General features: G+C 44.9%; 1 protein-coding gene across 1 annotated transcript; it reads right to left on the bottom strand.

The window, feature by feature from the left end:
• Nucleotides 1–1775: 1775 nt before the first annotated feature.
• LOC143116988 (LIM domain transcription factor LMO4) lies at nucleotides 1776–18174 on the bottom strand. Its single transcript, XM_076278409.1, has 5 exons — nucleotides 17755–18174; nucleotides 15135–15375; nucleotides 8677–8773; nucleotides 7146–7301; nucleotides 1776–2141 (listed from the first exon to the last, which is right to left on the bottom strand). The coding sequence occupies exons 2-5, from the start codon at nucleotides 15368–15370 to the stop codon at nucleotides 2133–2135; spliced, it is 498 nt and encodes a 165-aa protein (XP_076134524.1). The 5' UTR covers nucleotides 15371–15375; nucleotides 17755–18174; the 3' UTR covers nucleotides 1776–2132.
• Nucleotides 18175–21685: the final 3511 nt, after the last annotated feature.

The following is a 21685-nucleotide window of genomic DNA, read 5'->3' as shown; positions in this document are numbered from 1 at the left end:
GAACCCCCCTCTTTCTTTTCAGAGGTAATTAAATCTTCAAAGGACCATTTTCTGTCCATCTGTATCAAGCTCAGGCTGGGATAAATAGGAGCTACACGTTCCCAATAGAGGGGACACAAGGGTGATGTAGGAGGCATGCTTATCCTTCCTCAATTAGATGGCCGCCATCAGCATTCATAATTGTGAATATGTGTATACATGTACCGTGTATGTGTGTGTGGAGGGTGTTAGAAGGTGATATGGCTTGAGAGAGGCTGAAAATAAGAGCCTTTATGAGGACTTTAATAAGTTGAAATATGTATGTTGCTGGGTTAATAACACTCCACCTGAAGACAAAAACATCTCAAAAGGGGAATGTGATGAGACCAGGTGAGTGGCAACATGGGCCCACGTGATTGTATATGTGTGTGTGTAAGAGGAGCGAGGGAAGAGATCGGCGTCTTTGTCGCAAAGTGCTTCCCAGACAGGTAATCTAAGATGTGCGGTGCCACAACCGGGCACCAAAGAGTACAGGAATCGATGGAGGCAATTAAAAGTGAAAAGGAAGGACATTTGACGAGACTGCCGCTACGCCCGCCGCCGGAGTTTAATGTCAAAGGCGCAGAGCCCTGTCAGGCTGAGGGGGTCAAGTTCAAGTAAACTTGTCATAATTCCTCTCTGTTGGGTGACAGCCAAATGGAGGACTTCATATTCAATTTTTGTCTAACACACATACACTGACACGCACACAATGAAGTTGGCATCAAGCGAGCGAGGACAACAGTTCCTTTTGTATCTTAATTTTTATTAATTAAATACACCATACTGGAGCAAACGTCTCTGAAAATATCACAAATAGATTTCTCTCTCATTCAGCATTATACGTTGGTGAAAATTTCTACTTTACCAACTATGATCTTCATGTTTATATGTCTGTCTGTCTGTCTATTTGTCTGTCAGTCAGTCCGTGTGTGTCTGTCTGTCTGTTTGTCTGTGTCATGTTTGGAGTGGTTTCAGGATTGGAAGGGGGAGGGGTATGGCTAAGTTGTGTTTACTGGGAGCAGACTGTACTGTAGCCACATTGGACGAAAAACATTTACATGCATACATACATGGTAGTTTTTTTTTTTCTTTTTTTTACAAATACACCAAGAGTGTTCGTGATTAGATTTTCGCACAAAAGAAAAGCCACCGGGACTTCTTGTTAACCCAGTCTTTTGTTTTTTTTTGTTTTTATATCACCCCAAAATGAAACACATTCCCTTTTACAACACTTAAAATATAGAGCGAGAAGATACCATGTCATGAAAGAAAAAGGAGGATAGATAAGAAAGCAAAATGGTTAAAAGGAAAGGAATATGGTACAGGACAAGTCAGGTCGCCCCACCCCGAACAATTTTCAAAAACGGACACAAACAAGCAATTGCAGATTTTTGGGGAAACAAAAAGAAGAAGAAAAAATGCTGTAGTTGATTAGCTTCTTTTGTCTTCTATTTCCTTCTGCGCACTTCTTTTTCACTTTCTCTTTCTCCCTGCCTTATTTTCTCTCCTTTTCTCTCAACCAGAGATGTCCTGTTGTCATCCAAGTCTGGATCTCCATCCGTCCATTTATCTTCCTCTTTCTCTCTCTCTCTCCGTGTGTCGGAGTTCCTCTGGCTCTGAGCAGTCTCTTTTGAGTCCAGGTTCATGGAGTCCTCAGAGAGTTCTCTCCAGTGCACATTTGCACAGAGCCTCATGTGGTGTGTGTGTGGGAGGGGGGTCTGTTTGCGATTGAAAATGTGTGTATAGTTGGGGGGGGGGGGGGGGGGGCACTGGGAGAGAAGGAGGGGGTCAGGATTCTGCTGGACCTCGGCAGGCGATGGGACTCGGGGTAGTTGCCTGGGCGGCTCGACTGCTGGGGCTGCTTAAGGTGCTGAAGCAGCGGAGCTCTGTAGGGCCGGCTCAGGCGAGTGGCCTCTGGAGGACAGAGATTCTGGAGAGCGAGGATTTGACCAGAGACCAGGGCAGGGGGCAGGGGGAGCAGCGGATGGACTGCCAGCGGGCAGGCGGGCAGGCTGGGGTGGGGGGCAGGGGGTTCCGAGACGTCTTGAGCACGAGGGTGAGCGAGGGCTGAAATGAAGGCACACATCCTGCTTCCTGCTGCAAGCCTCCTCCTAACAAACCTGAGAGACGGACACAAGGGACAAGATGAAAAAGACGTCAGCGATCACTTGACCAATCATAACGTTCAGACAACAATTCAAACAATTCACAACAGTCAATTTCCAACAAATGAGTGGTAGTGGAATACACAGTAGGTGATGGTGGGAAAAGGATTTATCATTTCAGCTTTTTGTCTCTGCAACCTCTCCATCTAAGCACCTCCTCAAAGCCCAAACAGGAAACTGCTGCCCATCAGTCCAGACAGGATGTCCCGCCTCCTACACCTGGACACTTGCGGCCATCGACACGCCACCACCGTCCCGCTAGCTTGCCTGCCCGCTGCTGCTCCGTCGCTAATGAGACGGGGGCGTTCAACTGGGGGCCGCCTCCGCAATGACATCTCGGAGCGGTGGAACACTATCGCACCCCTGCCAGGCCGCCCTGAGCAGCCCCCCCCCCTCCACCCCCCACGTTACATTTATTGATCAGCCAGGCTTCAGGAGCCATCTGCCACTCTGTTTCCTGCACGTTAACTCAAAGGCGCGGCGTGTAAAGTCCTCCTGTCTCTCTCTCTCTCTCTCTCTCTCACTGTCTGTTTCGTGTAATTTTAACAACACTCAAAACACCGCCCCCAGGGTGTTGAGTTTCTGTGAAGCAGAAAAATGCTGAGAGAGAGTGAAAGAGAAAGAGAGAGAGAGAGAGCGAAGGAAAGAGAGAGAGAGGAAAAAAGGAACACAATTATGCTCTTGTCTGCCCCATTGTGCTGTTTTCACAGGCAGCAAGAATGACTTTTCCTTTTTTTCCTCCTACTGACCCCCTTCTTCTCTTCTCTTTCCCCCTTCTCTCTCTCTCTCTCATTCTTCATCTCCTTTCTTTTGTTTTTAAGATTCTAGGGGGCAATTTACTTTTCCCTCCTTTCCTCAAATTACTAAGAGGGTTTGCAGTCTATTAGTAATTGCAAACCCCCTCCTCCTTCCTCTCTCCCCTCCCCTCCCTCCCACCTCCACCTCCTCCACCACCCCCCACTTTCGGGGGGCTAATTAAAATGACGGAGGCTGGGAAGGTTGGGCTCCCCTGGGTGGAGGCTTGGCATGAGAAAGGTAATTTGTCTGTCCTGAACAAAGAGATTAGAGGCCAAGGAGCCAGGAAGCCCCTCTTAATAAATGAGCATCAAATGTCCTGTGCCACAGACACGGACAACACCAATTATGTCACCATGAAATCGCACATGAGAGGGAGGGAGGAGGGGGAGGAGGAGAATGGGGGGGGTGGGGGGGGGTGTAGAAAAAAGAGAGAGCGTTCATATCCGGCCAAAGAGTGTGTGAGTGTTTATGTGTTTATGTGTGTGCTGTGCATGTGGGTGTGTGGTTGTGTGGGTGTGAATGTCTGTGCATGTGTGAGTGAGTGAGTGAGTTTGTGTGTGAGTGAGTGAGCGAGTGTGTGTGTGTGTGAGTGTGTGCTGCCCCTCTTCACTCCAGTTCTCTCCAGTCCCCTCCTCTCCCTGCTGCTCTCCTGGCAGATCACTCTCCTCTCCCCTTCTCTCTTCTTCTACTCTCCTCTCTTCTTCTACTCTCCTCTCTCCTCTCCCCTTCTCTCTTCTTCTACTCTCCCCTTCTCTCTTCTTCTACTCTCCCCTTCTCTCTTCTTCTACTCTCCTCTCTTCTTCTACTCTCCTCTCTTCTTCTACTCTCCTCTCTCCTCTCCCCTTCTCTCTTCTTCTACTCTCCCCTTCTCTCTTCTTCTACTCTCCCCTTCTCTCTTCTTCTACTCTCCTCTCTTCTTCTACTCTCCTCTCTACTCTCCCCTTCTCTCTTCTTCTACTCTTCTCTCCCCTTCTCTCTTCTTCTACTCTCCCCTTCTCTCTTCTTCTACTCTCCCCTTCTCTCTTCTTCTACTCTTCTCTCTTCTTCTACTCTCCTCTCTCCTTCTACTCTCCTCTCTCCTTCTCTCTCCTTCTCTCTTCTTCTACTCTCCCCTTCTCTCTTCTTCTACTCTTCTCTCTTCTTCTACTCTTCTCTCTTCTTCTACTCTCCTCTCTCCTTCTCTCTTCTTCTACTCTCCTTTCCTCCTGATGGTATGGCTCACTGTTACCTCCTCAACTCCATAACCCTAGCACCCAACCTGAGGCTAGTTCTGGCCAGCACATGTCCAGTCTGGTTAGGACTGTGCAGCGCCTAAGCTGCTACACACCGAACAGCACAAACCCTCCAGCAGTCCACAAGAAAACAACATGGGTAAATAAACAAATAAAGGAAATAAACAAAGTCAGAGATTCACATTTAATAATACTTCCTCCTCCATCAGTTCCCAGCTGCCCCGGCTGGGTGGCAGTGTATTAAGGAGTGCAGCAGCCACCCCCCCCCCCCCCCAACCCACCCCACCCGTGTTGTTTATTTATTTATTTTTTCTTCTGGTGTGGAGGGAGGTGTCTGCGCATATTTAAGAATTCTCTCCTCGCTATAATTAAGGCAGCGTGGGCCAATATTCAGATTGCATTTTAGCATTAATAATTCAGGTGTTTTCACTACAATTGATGTCGGCACATAAATAAACAATGAGGCCTCATATTTACCGCGGCAGACGCGGTGCGGGCGAGTCAAGAGAAGAGTGAGGGGAGAGAGGGAACGAGGGAGAGAGAGGGAGTAAGTGAGTAAGTGAAATGAGAGAGAGAAAGTGAGAGAGAGAGAGCAGGGCTTAACCAGACATTTAAAATTAAGCTAGATAATGCAAAAGGCTTTCAATTTGAAACGCGAGGTGCTCTTAGCGCTGATTTGTTAAAGTGACAAGGCCTTAAAAGGCCCTCTGATGGCTGTGAGGGTGGAGAGAGGGTGAGGAGGGAGGGGGGCTTAATGGAGCTCTTTGCATCCCACTCTCACCACAACCAACACCCCCCCCCCCCGCCCCAACAACACCACTCTTCTACGCCTCCATCCCGCCACCATCCCCGCTGCCACTGCAGCATCACCTAGTCAAGGTGAAACACACACACACACACACACACACACACACACACACACACACACACACACACACACACACACACACACACACACACACACACACACACACACACACACGCGCACGGGCGGGCGGGCGTCTCGCCTTTCTCTGCCAGCCATCAGAGTCCTCCAGACATCTCCATCATTCACTCGCACACTTTTTGCGTCGGAGTAAAAGGGACGTTCTGCCTTGCGAGGCCTCGTTAGCAGGACCCTGTGCGATCCGATAGCCCAGTTAGCAGACTAAACAATCCATCCGCCACCACTGCCGACATTCCACCCTAAGCTACGTACACAGGCTTCTGCATGGCCAGCACTGCCCTCTCCTCCTCAGTCTCGTTCCTGTTCTACTAAGATTGCAGGTCTGTAAGGGCAATGCAAAGTCCACAGTACACAGACAGACAGAGAGAGATAGAGAGAGAGAGAGAGAGAGAGAGAGAGAGATGACGAAAGAATGACCAAAACTGGGATACGGGGTGAAATCAGCAAACCACATAAGACTGTGTGGCATATGACAAGCTTAGACTGACGCATAAAGTATCGTAAAGCTCATTAAAAATAGCTCCGATCAAGTGCTTTCTCAGGCATTCATCAGGCCAGACTTCTAAGCATCCGTCTTGTTGTTCTGAAATGCTTTGTGAAATAAATGCGATTTTCCCCCCTTTCTTGGCCCAGACGAGTGGTGCAAAAGCTTTCGGCGGCACAGTGCAAAAGGGGGCCGAATGCCACTCGGCTAATGCCCCAGAAGTCCGAGCCGTGGAAAAATCCATGGGCCATTCAAAAATTGTCTTTGGTCAATAAGGTTTAATATATATTTGCAGAGGGTTATTGCACTGTGGAGTGAATGAGTCAATGTCATCAATACACAATCAGAATGAGTCACGATGAACTTTTCCCCCCTCTCGACGCATGTTCATACACACATGCATGTGCGTATACACAAACAAAACCTTCACGCTTACACACACACACACACACACACACACACACACGCACACACACGCGCACACACACGCGCACACACACACGCACACACACACACACACACACACACACACACACACACACACACACACACACACACACACACACACACACACACACACAGCTCTGCTTTCTGGTCTCCTGCCCATGCTTGGGCTTGCGTTAGCAGGCCTCTCATTGGAGGTTGACATTAATTGATACAAATTAGCTCTCTGGGTGACATGGCTCGGCGTGGCTCGGCACTTCCGGGCTGTGGCCTGAGGCTTCGTTAAGCAGGACTGATGGGGCTGGACAGGTACAAATAGAGAGAGAGGGGGGGGGGAGAGAGAGGGAGAGAGAGAGAGAGAGAAAGAGAGAGAAAGAGGGAGAGAGAGAGAGGTAGAGTGGGATAGAGAGAGAGAGGTAGAGCAGGAGAGAGAGGTAGAGCAGGAGAGAGAGAGAGAAAGAGAGGGCTGCTCCCGTCCTGGCTGCACGCTACAGCGCTCACACTCGCTTAGCCTTACAAACAAACGTGTTATGTGTTAATGTGTCCAAGTGTTTTTATGTTCAAATCTCTGCTGTCTCATGGGCTGTATGAAAATCTATTGTTGTGTGATGATATATTTTGTGTATGTGATGGCGCTATTTTACAGATCTGTGAAAATGAATTTCCCCACAGGGACAAAAAACTAAGTAACTCACTAAAAAAAACAGCACACACAACCACAACTGGGCATCACCACCCACTTAGTATTTGTTTACATAATTATACATTTTAGTTATTCATGTGCGTTTGCGTGTCCATATTCATGGGTACATGGGCTGGCAAAAAAGCTTAACAAAAACGAAAGGAAAACACTCCAACTAATTCACCAACACACACAGTCGTGATTGTGCCTAATCAGATGGTGTGACCATGGCAGAGGAGGAGGAGGAGGCGGAGGAGGAGGCAGAGAATTGGAGGAGAGACAGTGGGACAGGCCACTGAGAGCAAGCTGACTGCCAGAGAGGAAGAGGAGGAGGAGGAGGAGGAGGCAGTTGGGAGAGGAGGGGGAGGGTTACCTTCTGGTCTGGCAGTAGTGGATTCGTCTGCAGTGAACTCAAGTGCCCGTTGATGAGTGCTGTGGGTCTGTCGTGTTCGCAGAACAGGCTGCCGTTGATGTAGTGGAACCGGTCACCGGGGACGAGCCGGTTCCGGCAGGTAGAACACGTGAAACACTGCACAGGGGAGAGAGAACACAAGTCTATGTTAGCCACAATGCCCTTCATTGCCTTCTTAACACTGCCACAGTCACAAGAGTCAGTAAGCAGATTTGTAAGTCACATATGCAGTGATGCTGAGAATATAGAACACTACCATCAAATGCAGTAAAGATGAAAAAAATCACAATAATCCTTTAATTAATTCAATCACCCGCCCACACCAAATGACAAAATTAATAAAACCTTGGAGATGATTGGAAATGCTTTGTAGTCAACCATTTTGCTTCCAACTATTAATATGGCAAAACACAATATTCTTAAGTTATTAGTGTAAGCTTTACGTATAGCTTAATGGCAGAGTCCTTATCATTCTAAAAAGGAGAAAACTATTCTCCACATTCACTTTATTTTTAATGGCTCTGCTACTGAACTTCCCTGTATCTGAACGTTATGCCAAAAAGTTGATTTCATATTCTCAATGTCAAACTGAATTTATTTGACTGATGGGTCAGTGAATAGCTGCTTTGTGAATGAATAGGAGAATTTTAGGTATGCTGTTTTGCTGTCAGTTTTGTTTTACCATGTTATAATCACTGTCCATACAATGCTGTAGAATGACAGGATATACTCAAATAAACAAGTAAAGTATATAGTTGAACTATATATAGTATATATTTTGTGTTGATTCAAATGCCGAGACAGAGCTTGTTTTTGCTGCTGTGTTGAATAAGGTAAAGTGAGTCATGGAAATTCATGAACAGCGTCCAGCCCGACATGTTGTGGTATCATGACAAAGTCGTGTCGCTTCCAAAAAAAAGACGTGCAACAAATGTCTTCCCGGGCAAGCTAAAGGAGAAAAAGTACTCTAATGCGTTCATCCTGGTGAATCATTTGCCAGCTCAGATACTCAGTGACTAATACATTAGTAATAATGCAATTATTACAACAGATGTACTCTATTTACATGTGAATTGATCTGCATAAGCTGTTTCCAGGCTCTTAACTTTATAACAGATAAATCCCCAGACGAGGGATTAATAAAAGGATTAAAATTAAATGTTCATTTCCTTTCGTCTTCCATGATTCCCATTTGGATTTTTTTCTCTTTCTCTCTTTTCGCTTGTTAAGGGCCCAGTTGTGTGTTTCTTTTTTCCGCCATGCTGGAGGTATGCTAAGGTGGGAAGGTGAGATTTCTGTGCTGCGCCCCATTCTGTGTGCTCTGATTTATAATTTAGGTTTGTGCTGTACTAACACTCTAAACTATGCAATTTACTCTGTTGCAGCTGGGCGAGTCATCTGTGCTTCACAACGCTACAATGTGCCACGCAGAATCTGATAGTTGCTCTGCTTTATTTCACCTTATCTGCTTTGATAGCCGAGGCCGACTCACCTTGAGGTGGTACACGTTGCCCTGTGCCCGCATGACCAGTTCGCTCGCTGGGATGGACTGTCCGCACGCACTGCACGCCCCACTGTTCCCAAATAACCTGTTAACACACACAGAAACACACACGAGTTAGGACCGAGTAACTGTGTATACGTGTAACTGTACAGTATAATATACACTCAACATATATACGTACAAAGACTACATAGCCAGATAAACAAAGGCCATGTTGATGAAATTCGACTGTGTTACCGCAGCAGTGTATGGTATTGGAAAGTTGACGTCACAAAATGACTAAATCAGATGAGCATAGAGTACATGCATGAGTCGTGTTTGCCCATAGAAACACATTTGTGTTTGTATGGGCTGAAAGCCCTCAGAGAGTCTGGTCTTTCTAAAAAGAAATAAAAAAAAAAAACAGCCCAGCCCAGCCCTCAGCCCTGTGGTAACTGATGACGCACACCAGTACATAAATGCATGTGTTCTTTTTTCAAAAAGGAAAAAAATACATAAAAATCCACCCATCTCAATGCCATTTCCAATAGTAGGAAATACGAAATCACAACAATACCAGGAAAAAAAAGTTCAAATCCACCATTCAGTGCTTCTGGAGTCCATGCACTAAGCATTACCTTTGACACGGGCTCTCTCTCCCCCTTTCTCTCTTTTTTTGCTACCTAATAATAACCAGGGAACATAAGCAATCAGAGACTAAGAGGATTTGATTGTACATCTAGGCAGAGACACCACTGCTTTGGCCATTAGGGCTCGGGCTGGCGTTCTGTCAGGCCCGTGTTTCCATTAGAAGCCTCCAGCTCCCCGCTGCTGATATATAATGTGCATGGGGTTAACCTTTTCAATCATGGTGTCAACACTTTAGATTTGCTTCTGCTCATCTCTTTCGTCCCTAACCTTCTCCTTCTACCGCTCCCTTCCTCTATCTCTCTCTCTCTCTCTCTCTATCCCTCCTCTCTCTCTCTTCCCCCCTTCCTCCTCCTCCTCATGGTGCCACTTGATAATGAAATGCTTGCTCCGGCTTCCCTTCTATCTACCTTCGGAGTCCACAATTTAGATTACTTCATCTCACCCAAGCAACAAACTGAATGAAATTTCGATTTGAGCAGAAAGTAATTTACCGGGATCTGGGCCCATTTGTCATCATATCTCACCGGGTGTTTGCTCTATCACTGCACTTTTCCTATGCAATCAAATAAGACCACAGCATCTGACATGCTCAGGAAGGAGGGGGAGGGAGAGAGGGAGAGAAGGAGAGAGAGGAAGTGAGGGAGAGGGAGAGGGGAAGAAGAGAGAGATACGGGGAATAGAGGGGAGTGGTTAGTTTGAGGCTGGTGTGTGAGTGTGCCTGCACATGAAGACATTTGGCTCCTACGGCTAATGAGCAATTTGAGAGAGAGAGAGAGAGAGAGAGAGAGAGAGAGAGAGAGAGAGAGAGAGAGAAAATAAAATAACAAATGCCAAAGAAATGAAGGTTAATTATGTACAACACTGACCTCAAAATTCAACACAGGTTTCATGCAGTTTTTACAATAATTGTTTTTCTTTTTTTTCCATTATTATTGTAGAATTTGCATTCCGTGATTTAGCTAGCTCTCCTTCTGTTCCATTACACCATGAATTGAGACATATGATGAGGGCACAAGCATCAAAGGAATCTTGCATGTCTGTATTACCTTATTTGGTCTCACAGTAACACATGCATAAAGAAAATTAAACGTTCTCTAAACATACTCAAAATGTAAGAAGGCAGAGTTGAGAGGGGGAGCTGTGACAGCATCTCATTTAAAAAAAAAAAAAAAACCTCTTTACAGGGAGCCGGAGACACGCGTTGCCGTGGCAATCGATTGGAAAAGCTCAATCAAAACTCAATTTCAAAAGTAATTAGTTGGAGGTCCCGACGACAGCCGTGCGATTCCGCTGCTCTGGCTCCAGTGCCAGATGAGGTGGCAAACGTCAAGCCAACACCTCGCGGAGACGCCGCTGTTGTGCGGAGAGCGTTTTTTTTTTTTGCCGCGCGGATCTGCCAACTGGCCAGCCGCAAATAGGAGGAGGAGGAGGAGGAGGACACGGTTCCCTCAGACAAAACCTAGCCAGCGCCTCCACCAGACGAGGGAGAAAGACCTCAGCGCCTCAGAAACAAACCCACTGCCTCGTCTTGTTGGATAAAACACACAACGGTAATCACACATGATCTGAATGATCAACTTACGTTCCTAATTTAAAAGAGAACATTCTAAATTTCAACTAATAACTCAACATATTTTTACACTCCATTTACTGATCTGCATACCTCACTGTGTTTACGATTGCTCTGTATGTATTTCTTCATGGGGGAATTTTCAACAGCACTCTTACGTATACACAGAAATGTTAACCAAAAGGACTCAAAAGATTAGCTTAGTCAGTAACCATTACATTTTATCAGGGGAATTCTAAACATGACAGGTTAATGACTTGACCAGGGGATGGCTTCTGCTGATAGTGTTTGATTTAAAGGCCTGCAAGCTCCAGGGCACTCACTCAGGTTCCTATCAGTCTCCATGGGTTAGGGCTTAAAAAAAATATACCCCTCCTCCACTGAGCCTAATGTTGGGGTAAGGGGGGGTGGGGGGGTTCTCTGTTTGATGTTATTAAGGCCAAGGATCTTTCAATGCAATGAGGAAAATAGATTTGCAGATTGCCTTTCTGGCCCCTTTTCAAATGGGTAGATTTCAAAGGGTGGCCACTTGTTTTGTTGTTGTTGCTCTTGTTGTTTTACACCCTTTCTGAAGGCCTGCCTTGTCAAAGGATTGTTCCATTTGACTAACAAACAACAACTACTTGTCTCTTTTCAGAATGACGGGTGGGGGTACAAGACTTCTTCTCGTCAGCACATACAAAGTCTGAAGCAATGCAAGCAAAGTCTCTGCTGCTTGCCTGTGATAATAACAGCAAGGAGGAATGCAACAAAGTGCAACATGGAGCAACATCCTGCTCGGCCATCTGGCATTGGCCCTCCTGTCCGACGGAACCTCTCAGCACAGGGTGGTGTGTGTGTGTGAGAGAGAGAGAGTGTGTGTGTGGGGAGGGGGGGAGCAGAGTGGTACAACAATGATTCCTGCGACACAGTCCATTAAAAAATGCCTTTCTGCATCAGCAGCCAAAGCACCTTAAAAGCACTAGGCCATATTGATACTTAACTAAGGGCTTTGCATAATGGCAAGGCAGCATTAGGGCTGGGGAGAGAGAGAGAGGGAGAAAGAGAGAGAGACAGAGAAGAGAGAGGGAGAAAGAGAGGGGGTGGCAGGGAAGAGAGATAGAGGGGGTGTCAGTAGGAGGGGTTGAGGGCAGCAAAAACAGCCAAATTACACTTGGTTAATTCAGAGTAACAGATCTGGACCCCAAGTGTATTGAGGGCCTTGAATTAATTCTGTTATGACAAATCAAGATAAACGTTTCTCCTAAATTGCGTACGATTTAATTAATTTTGGCGGTCCCAATTTTATTCCCCCCCTTCCCCTCCCTCTCTGGCCTTCATAGTTCACATGCTCTCATGCTGTCACAGTCCTGGAGTGGGCAGGCTTCAAAGTGATATTAAATAACCCAACTATTAGATTTACCTAGCACATTCTATTGGAAAAGTGCCATTTAATTACCAAGGCCTATTCAATTAAAGGGACAACATTTTCCCCCTCAATCTCCAAGCTACATGATTGCTAGCTACCTAAATTGTTTCTCCTCTCTCTGTCCCCCTCCCACTCTTTCAATCTCTCTCTCTCTCTCTCTCTCTATTACAGTAACCCCACACATATAATACCACCTCTGGCATATACACAAAATGATCCAAAGCAATCATGGCTTCAGCTCCAACCCCCCCCCCCCCCCCCCCCCCCCCCCCCACACACACACACACACACACTTTAAGGCTAAAGCTCACCAAATCTGTATCATCTGTGGGCCTCCAGTGGGCTGGGCCTCTGCTTTGCTTTGCTTGTTTTTGCACACGCAAACAGCCCACACACACACACACACACACACACACGAGTAAAAGCGGCGGCCTTGTGCGTGATTGATATGTGATGGCTATCATTCCAGGTCATCTGCAGCATCTCCCATTAGGCGTAATGCAATGCATCTTCACTCATGTGTCCAAATCAATCCCTCCACTTTTTTTATCCCCCTCCTCCTCTTCTTCTCTTTGCTTTTTTCCCTTTTTTTAACAAAAAAAAACAACACTGGCAGCATTTGTGACAGCATGGAGATATAACACCATTATTTACACTGCGAGGGCAATTTAATAATCCATTACAAAAATAAGAGTGGCTCCTTTAAAGCCTTGGAGGCATCTGGCCTTTGCAATAATCCTCCCTCTCTCTCTCTTTCTCTCCCTCTCCCCCTCTTCGTCCTTCATTCTCTCCATCTCACTCTCTCTTTCCCTATCTCTCACTCCCTCCCTTCCACTCTGTCTCAAAAGCCAATTTGGTTAATTAAATGTTTTGTTTGCAATGTGGCTCTCATTCATTTCGGACACGTCATTGGGAGCAGAGTGGAGCCAGGGACCAGATCTCATTAGATAAAACCCATCAGGGCTAAAGGAAAATGGAGGGGGACTCTAATTAAAGCTTTTAATTGTGTGGACTCACTGTCAGATGTTTTCCTTTGTGTGTGTGTGTGTGTGTGTGTGTGTGTGTGTGTGTGTGTTTCTCTTATCTCTTATCCAGATCACAGGCTTGTGCCGAGCTGTGTTTTAGTTCCATTCTTCCAGCAGGGCACACTCATTACAAGTGGAAAGGTGTATGCACTGTCTCTTTCTCCCTCTCTCTCTCTCTCTCTCTCTCTCTCTCTGTCTGTCTCTCCTTTTCTCTTCTCTCGCTTACCCTCATTTTAATTAGGTTGCAGGCCCCATTACGAGCGAGGTGTCCCTTTGACTTGATCCCATGCAGATAGTGGAAGGAGTGAAGGCGCTCTTGAAAGTTTTGGGCTCGTCCTGCTACCTCTCCCTTTCTCGTCCTCCTTCTCTCTGTCTCTCTCCCTCTCTCTATCTGTCCACTGACATCCATCCATCTGAGCTTTGGCCAACCGTTCAGGAGCCTGCTCCTGCCAAACAGGCCATTCTTCGACGACGAGGAAAGTTCAGTTCACGCTGCTGCTCGCACATGGTCCACACGGCTGCCATGCTGTTTGTGGACTTCCGAGGTATCTTGAAATATCTTAGTCATGGCCTCCAGCATAAAATAACAAGACTATGATTTCTTGTGGGGTAGTGATTTCTTAATTAAATATCAAAGTCAGGATTAATACCATCATATATAATAATATGCTAAAATAAATCTAAGTAAAACTGAAGTGTGACTATCTTCTTTGAAGACTTACAATATCTCTACCTAAATGGAACAAAACAAACTTCTTTAAACCCATCGCAGAGTAAGCAAGTGTTACCAAATACCCCCACCTACAGCCTGGCCCTCTTCTCCCCGACTCCCCTTCCCGTATGTCCTTCTCGGGATAAAGTAGTCGCGCAAGCGAGCGGTCAGGCAGTCAGGGGTAGCCATGCCACATTAGCTGAATGAGAGAGCCGTCACCGGCCTCTGCTTAAGTGTCAGATGCACTTACATAAATATTTAAAAGGGTCCTTTTTGCTAATTAAATTGTCTGTTTCAGATACACAAAATATGGCAGACCAGGGCAAGCAAGCCCTTTTAAATTCCACCTGAGCTGAAGGTCAGCGCTGCCCGACACCGTAGAAGTCTCTAGCGTCTGGTAAAATAAACAAAAGAATGAAGAGGCTATTCTTTTCACTCTTGCTAAATGGAGAGATGGAGAGAGAGGTAAAAAAAAAAGCAAAGGCCAGCAAAAATCACAGATGTTCAGAACAGAGAATCTTCTCCTTCTCAGGCTGTCAACATGTCGACAGTTTGAACTCGTTCTCTCTTTTCTCTTTACGAGAGGAGAAGCTTCTAGGAGTTCCCTTTTAAATAGACATGTCAATGGCAGAGTTTTAACATGTGCACTCTCCATGGAAAGTGCATTCCAAAGTCCAAAATAAGGTCATTAAACCTCCTATAACTTTTCCCTCCACCATATTCTTCATTCCTTGTGTCAAAAACAGCCGTCGCCACAATCACACACACGAGCACACACACACCAGCCGATGAAAGCTCATCTGACAAATTGTCCAATTTTTCCAATGCAGACCATGCATGCCATCTCTTTCATATCAGATCATAACACTGTCATTACCAAATAATGATCTAGCACCAGCTGTCTATGTCCGTGTCTATCTTTACAGATAATGCAGCAGGGTTTACGCATTGTGTCTAAAAATATCTAAGCGAAACATCCAATCAAACCCACTTGCCATCACACACACACCTGAGTGTGGAGCTGAATCAACTAGTACCTCACAGACACCCCCTCCCCACACACACAACCACACACTCAAATACACACCCACACACACACACCTGATGTAATCGTTTCTGCAGAGGATCATGCCGCTCTTGGTGTAGCACGAGGTGCCGATCTCGCCCAGCTGGGCCTGGCAGCAGGAGCACTTGAGGCAGCGACTGTGCCAGTAGCTGTCCATGGCGTAGAGCAGAAAGCGGTCGGCAATCTTGCCTCCGCAGCCAGCACAGCGCTTCCACGAGAGGGAGCCGGCTCCCACGGGCGGTGGCTGGGTACTTCCTCCTGGGTTCACCATTGTCCCTGTTGTGTGACAGACACACACAAATGACATTCATACATGCATCCATGCATACCAGATGCATCCATATGGACAAAAAGACGGGTATATGCATACCAACACAAATGTAAACATACAAGCATGCCCACAGATACACGCACACACACAGAAAGAGAGAGACAACAGAGCTACGGTTAGGGGAATATGTACAGAGTCAGGTATGTGACAAAAGTTCAAGCAACAGTCTCTTGTGTTTGAGAGAGGCCACCACACATCCTGTGAAGCTCCCTGGCCACTGTATTAGTTTCCACAGCACTGAGGCTTATTGTGATTAGGCCACGGTGCTAATCAGGTCCTGTGGAGGCCTCAATTATTCAAACAGTCGGAGAATTAAAACATTTAGCAGGGCCTCTCTGAAACCTGCCTGTCACCTCCAATGTCCTCAAGGCAGCAATGGCAGGAGATCAAAAGCAGGGCAGCACATGTATTGACTATGCGTAGCCTACAGGCGCTCAGTGAGGAAACAATGAGGAAGGAACACTTTGCTTAAATTGTGTGTGCACTATTTGTCTGTTATATACTAAGGCACTCACTCCTTCTGAAAGCTAAGCTCAAACATACAGCGCAAGTCAAACTGGATTAGCCCTTAAAGCCTGTTGCCTAATTTGCAGTCTTTGTTCCTTTTTAACATTTTGAAATAAATACTTCAATGGGCCTGGTTTGTGACTCTCCAAATTATTGCCCTGACAACACATTAAAAAGTGGTGAAAACTTATAAACTTGAGTAATTTTGTCAGGCTGCAGATCAGCCTATGTCACTGTTCTCTGAGGCACATCTACCCAAGATAAAGTCTTGCTGTCAGACGTCGGGGCAAACTCTATGACCAATCCTTTGAGTATGTGTTATAGTTTTGAGATGAAGTGAAATAAGAAAATGCCTTGAGTTGACAGCGACTTAACCTAACTCGTTAATGTTGGAGGTTTAAACATCGTTGGGCGCTCTAATCTGTCCTTGATCCCTCATCTGGTTGCTAAGGTCGGCTCATTGCTTGCTCGGTGATGAATACTCTCTCACTGATAACACGCACTCGGTAAAACAATTAAAAAAGCATGGGGCTTTTGTCCAGTTGTCTAAATGACTTTTAAATAGCGCAATGCAACAAACACTCCGGTATGTTTTCGCTCAATGTGTGTTGAGGATGTAGCCTTGACTACTTGTTATCGCTGATAATAGAAAAGCCATGGAAGTCATATGAACAGAAAAGCATGCGCACCCTAAAGCGAGTCCCCTATTCGTGCTATGGGAAAAGCCCCCTTTCAAAAACATCCAGGCCCAGACAAACATGCACAGTTCGATCATATGCACGTCTGATGTCATATGGTTGGGTCAACAACGTAGCCTAAGCTACATGGTAAGATACGGCGAGTCACTATAATGTAACAACAAACCAACACGTCCTCAATGATTGCAACACTGTAACATTCTACGTCTTATTCCCCTCTCTCGCCATTATCTAGGCTACTGTTGTTATTTATATGCAGTGCACGTATGTCTGTTTCAGTCTTCAACCGATATTTTAATTTTTAATCCTTTTCCAATTTCGTAGGGCAGGCAGTCTTCATGGCGAGCTAAGCCAAATCTTTGTTGAAAGGTAATTAGAGGAGAGAGGAGAGGAGGGGGAGAAAAGCATTGCACTGAGAGAAGCATTCACTAACCCCATTAGGGAAGGCTCTTAGGGACAAGCAATACCTCAGTGCTGATTAAATCTAAGAAGAGATGAATCAAAAAGTCCGCCCCGAAAGTGACTCCTGAGATAAATAAGATCGGACCGTCCTCAAGTTTCATTCCGAGTTGGGTAGAGAGGGGATTTGGAGAGGGGGTGGGGGAGCTTTTAACTTAAATGGTCTAAGTCAAGTAATTACATGGGCAGACAATTTAGGCATCGTCTTAGAAGTAGCCAGGAAAATATAGAAACACCGACGAGCGGGGATTTCAACGGATCCCTACAAATGAAAGGGAAGGTTAAACAAAACAAGAAGGGTGTTGGCAAAAATCACATTACTATCCGTACACGTTAGCAACAATATCAGATAGGCCTAATATATATTTAGGATGACGGTGCCCTTTGTAAATAGTTGTGTAGCGAAGCTCTAAACCTGTCTACATTTTTACACTGGTCTTGTATTTCGTCTTGCTGAATTTTAACAAAGTAACGAGGGAGTTCAATTCACATAATCGAGCGCTCATTATCTTGTGCAGTCCTGAAATGCTGCCAACCAACAACAACTGTGTTCGTATGCGCTGTTATTTTTGCATCATATGGGTTGCATTGATATTAAAGTAACGTTGACATTGTTGGAAAGTTCAGAATATATTAAACATTACTCTGGTGCACACCCACCTCTTTTGTCCCTTTTTAGTGTAATGATTGGATCTTTCAGTTCACGCCGGGTAATACGAAAATGTAATAAGCAACAGTCCCACAGAAGTCGACCGACGGCTTGTATAGCAGTGGTCCAGCAGTCCGTGAGGAATCGCACTAAGTCCGTTGGATAGTGCGCGTCTGAATGGTGTTGAACTGCGGAGGGAAAGGCAAATGGAGCTTTCAGATTATATTTCCACTAGAGCAGTCCTGGCTTTGCCGTCTTTCCTGTTCTTTTCACAGCTGCTTCTCTACCAAAAATGACAAAGTTGTGACGCGAAGTGAGTTATTTCCAGGTAGTGTCTCTGCCATACAAATGTGACCAAAATGCGCGTTAATTAATTATGGACGTCTTTCCTCTTGCTCTGCTCCCGTCGGAATGTCTCGTTTGCAGTTGGCCGTCGCTGTACATGTGTCAGTGACAGCAGAAAAATCCTAACTAAACCTCCTCTTGGTGGATGACGTCAATCACTCGCTAGCCAATACCGACGCGCTCCATTCAAGCGGAATAACAAATCTAGCCAATCACAAGAATGCAAAATAGGCTTGGACACTTCGGAGTAAAGAAGGAAAAATGCAGTTGAGTGTGCATGCTTCTCGCAGTTAAAACACTGTCCCTGGAGCCCTAAGTCACAACGGCACGCCCTTCTATAGCCAGTGTAAATAGTCTGCATCATACATTTTACTCAATGTAAGTAACCAATTCACTATTGCAGCGTAAAATACATTGCTACATTCAATCATCCACATGACCCTACAGAGCTACAGTTGTATTCGTGGTCTAATTTCGTATTTGTCTACCCATTGGCAATGTTGTTTCAACACGTAGCCTATGTCGTAGGACACAGCGCACAAAATGAGAATGGCAATGCGTGTTATTTTTAGTACCCTACTGGATATGTCTTTAATAGCGCACGCATCCCTCTGAGATTTGTTTTATTTTTGTTCCAGATGCATTATTTTTTCTAATATGTTTTATTCTACATTTACATGTACATGGAAGTGGACATAGCCTGACAATCGTTTGCTGAGAAAAAGATCCACACGTGTTATGTTGTCTGACTGACTTGCTGTTTTTCGAAGCTCTTGCATAGTGGCGCCATCCTCTGAGCACTATAATAATTGCATTTTCGACTCGAAGCTTTCAATGGCCATCAACTCCAAAAAAACAATTCATGACCAATTATGATTAACAGTCACAAAGAGAGTAGTTATTTTTTTAGATGTGTACTCGTTAAGTTGATTGGACAAGCACATGCCAGTTGTCACATAGCCTAACAGTAGACTATGCAGTCTTGCTACCACAGTGGAACCACAGTTCAATCCCTGAAATAAGTGAAAGTGAAGTCAAACCCTTCGACAGTGAAAAACCAGAAGGTTCAAATGACAGAACTGGCCTGTATGTTATTACCCTATGATACCCTATAACAATGCCTACAGTTAACTGCAATAACTGTGTGTTGTCTAAATTATCTATTACCGCTGTTTAGTGAGACAGATATGAATTCCATTGTTCAAGAGTGTCTAGATGTTAGAGTTAACATGCTCAATTTGCAGGAAAAAAATAATGAAGAGAAAAAGAAACAGAGTAGTTTTCTGGATATGAAGACAGGAGGAGTCAACACACTCTCTTATCCTTCTATGGTACACAATTGTGAAAATCTTGTTGCGACCATTGGGACATTCTTTCACTGTCAACAAGCATAATCAGTCACTGTTGTCATTAACAGAGAAAGGTGATTGGTGTAGACAATACTCTTCAGCCATTCTTCACTCATGTCTTCATCAGATTGAGCAGACATCCACTTTTGCACATCACACAGGAATGATTAATGTCTGAGTGATGTCAATCATCCTCAGAGAAGACAGAGTGTGGAGCTCTGAAGATATTTGTAAGAGACCAAGGCTCTGGTTGTAGGAGGAAACCTGGCTCGGAACTGGTTTGTTGTTCTTATGTGGAACAGCTTAAATAGCCATGGTTAAAAGAATGATTTTGTATGCTAGCGCTAGCTTTAGGAGATAATATACAAATCTCAAACATGCTTCACCTTCTGATGGATAGAATAGAATGTTTACAGTGGTGTGCACATTCCTGGTTCATTAATACCAGGCTTTGTCTTTGGAAACAGAAATTGACCTATATGATCCAATAGATTGGGCAGAGTAGAAGAGTTACTTGAAAGTGCCAGTGGCTTTGTGACATTGAACAAAGTTGGACAGGGCAAAGAGCCTTTAAATGACAAAACAGTGCAATTATGTGCGGCCCCTTGATTCAATAGAGGGACATATAACATTTAGAAAGGCCTCCAAAAGCAGATACTAATGGTTTAATTGTCCCCTACTCTTGGATGATTGCACTGTGCAGTCTTCTATCCCCATAGCAAAGGCAACAATATTCCACCTAGGGATGGCTTCCATTCTCCTGGCCTACTCATCAATCCATCCTGCTCTCCTCAGAATGAAAAGAGATGATGGAAAAGACTGTGTTTTCCACGGAGGAATAATTAATTTATCTCAACTATTAAAACTGGAGGGAAATTATGGGACGACTTTGAATGGTGGGCGTCTCTGAGGAGAAGCTTTGTTTGTTCTTTGCCTGTTTTAATGAGCTCTTCAGAAATGGGCAAATGACTTACTTCTCTTTCTCCTTCTTTCTTTTTTTGCAATATGATAGTCCCTTACAATGAAAAGAGGCTGCCTGGGGGATCCCCATGGAAATTGTGCACCTCCCTAGCACTGCGAGCATACACACACACACACACGCACACACACACACACACACACATACAAGCTCTGTGATCCTCCGATGTCCTCACATTATGATTACAAACAGTGCAGATAAAAGTGTGCAACAATGTGGAGCAACGCTATTAAAATCTTTAGGCATAGGAGAGGGTGGGGGAAGGCACAAACACACACAGTGTGCTGCATTGATACCCCTGACAGGTCCCGTCTTTTAAGAAGGAGAGAAAAAAAAGTGACTCCACCTCATAATGAAGTTTCTGGCCCCAGGGGGTCAAGAAGGGAGAGCTGCTAAAAGACTCATATTCAGTGTGATGTTTCACTTCAGATAGTCACTCTTGACAATTCTATTATCACATTATTGTGCTGCAAGACAAGCCCTTGCATCCAACTGTGCTGGGTGAGACCAGCCTCTATTACTTACCGTTCCATCACATCCCAGACAAAAAAAAGTATTACTTTTGGATATCTTCAGTGAGGGAAATAAAGGTGGTTAAATACTATGTGATTCACACAATGGATTGTGTTCTTATGAATAAGTTGAGTCAGTTCCTAGCATGATGCATTATGTAAGTACTCTTTACCTTTCAGTTTGAGCATATAATGTTTTAATTGCTTGGATAAATTTACAAATGCCTGCACTCAATGCGAGAATAGACTCTTTTTGTATTTACACAACCTGCAATAAGTCATGTGGCAATAGTGTCATAATCTTAGTGTAATAAGTCATGTATCTTATCATTTGTGATAGTCAATGTAAATAAATGGTGTTGGTATGAACAACTGTGATCATTGATTTACGGTTGGCCAGTCCAATCAAGGGTGAATTGAAATCACCTCCAATGCAATGGCAATTAACTTGTTGTAAATAATGTAATAAGCAATTATTTAAAGCCGTACTGGAAGGGCTTTACATAGCAATGTATGTTCAGCAGATGTTTGGTGTAAAATATGGCTGTTTAAAAGGTATGATAGATATGACACTCCCTTTCTTTCCTTCTTTCTTTCTTTCTCTCTCTCTAGAACCACTGAGGAAGTCAAACCCAGAAATGGTTGATTGCTACTGGATATGCCTGCCAGGTACTTAAATTCCCGAATTTGCAGAGGTATGCCTGGAAAAAACGTGTTGGCATCTTCATACAATATACAGTAGAGGCCTAAATCCACC

This window comes from Alosa pseudoharengus, unplaced genomic scaffold (assembly GCF_046254945.1).
Source record: "Alosa pseudoharengus isolate Yale_2024_CS ecotype anadromous, Long Island Sound unplaced genomic scaffold, YU_APseudo_1.1 YU_APseudo_1.1_scf_11, whole genome shotgun sequence".
NCBI classification, from domain to species: Eukaryota; Metazoa; Chordata; class Actinopteri; order Clupeiformes; family Clupeidae; genus Alosa; species Alosa pseudoharengus.
This window is presented reverse-complemented; position numbering and strand designations above follow the sequence as displayed.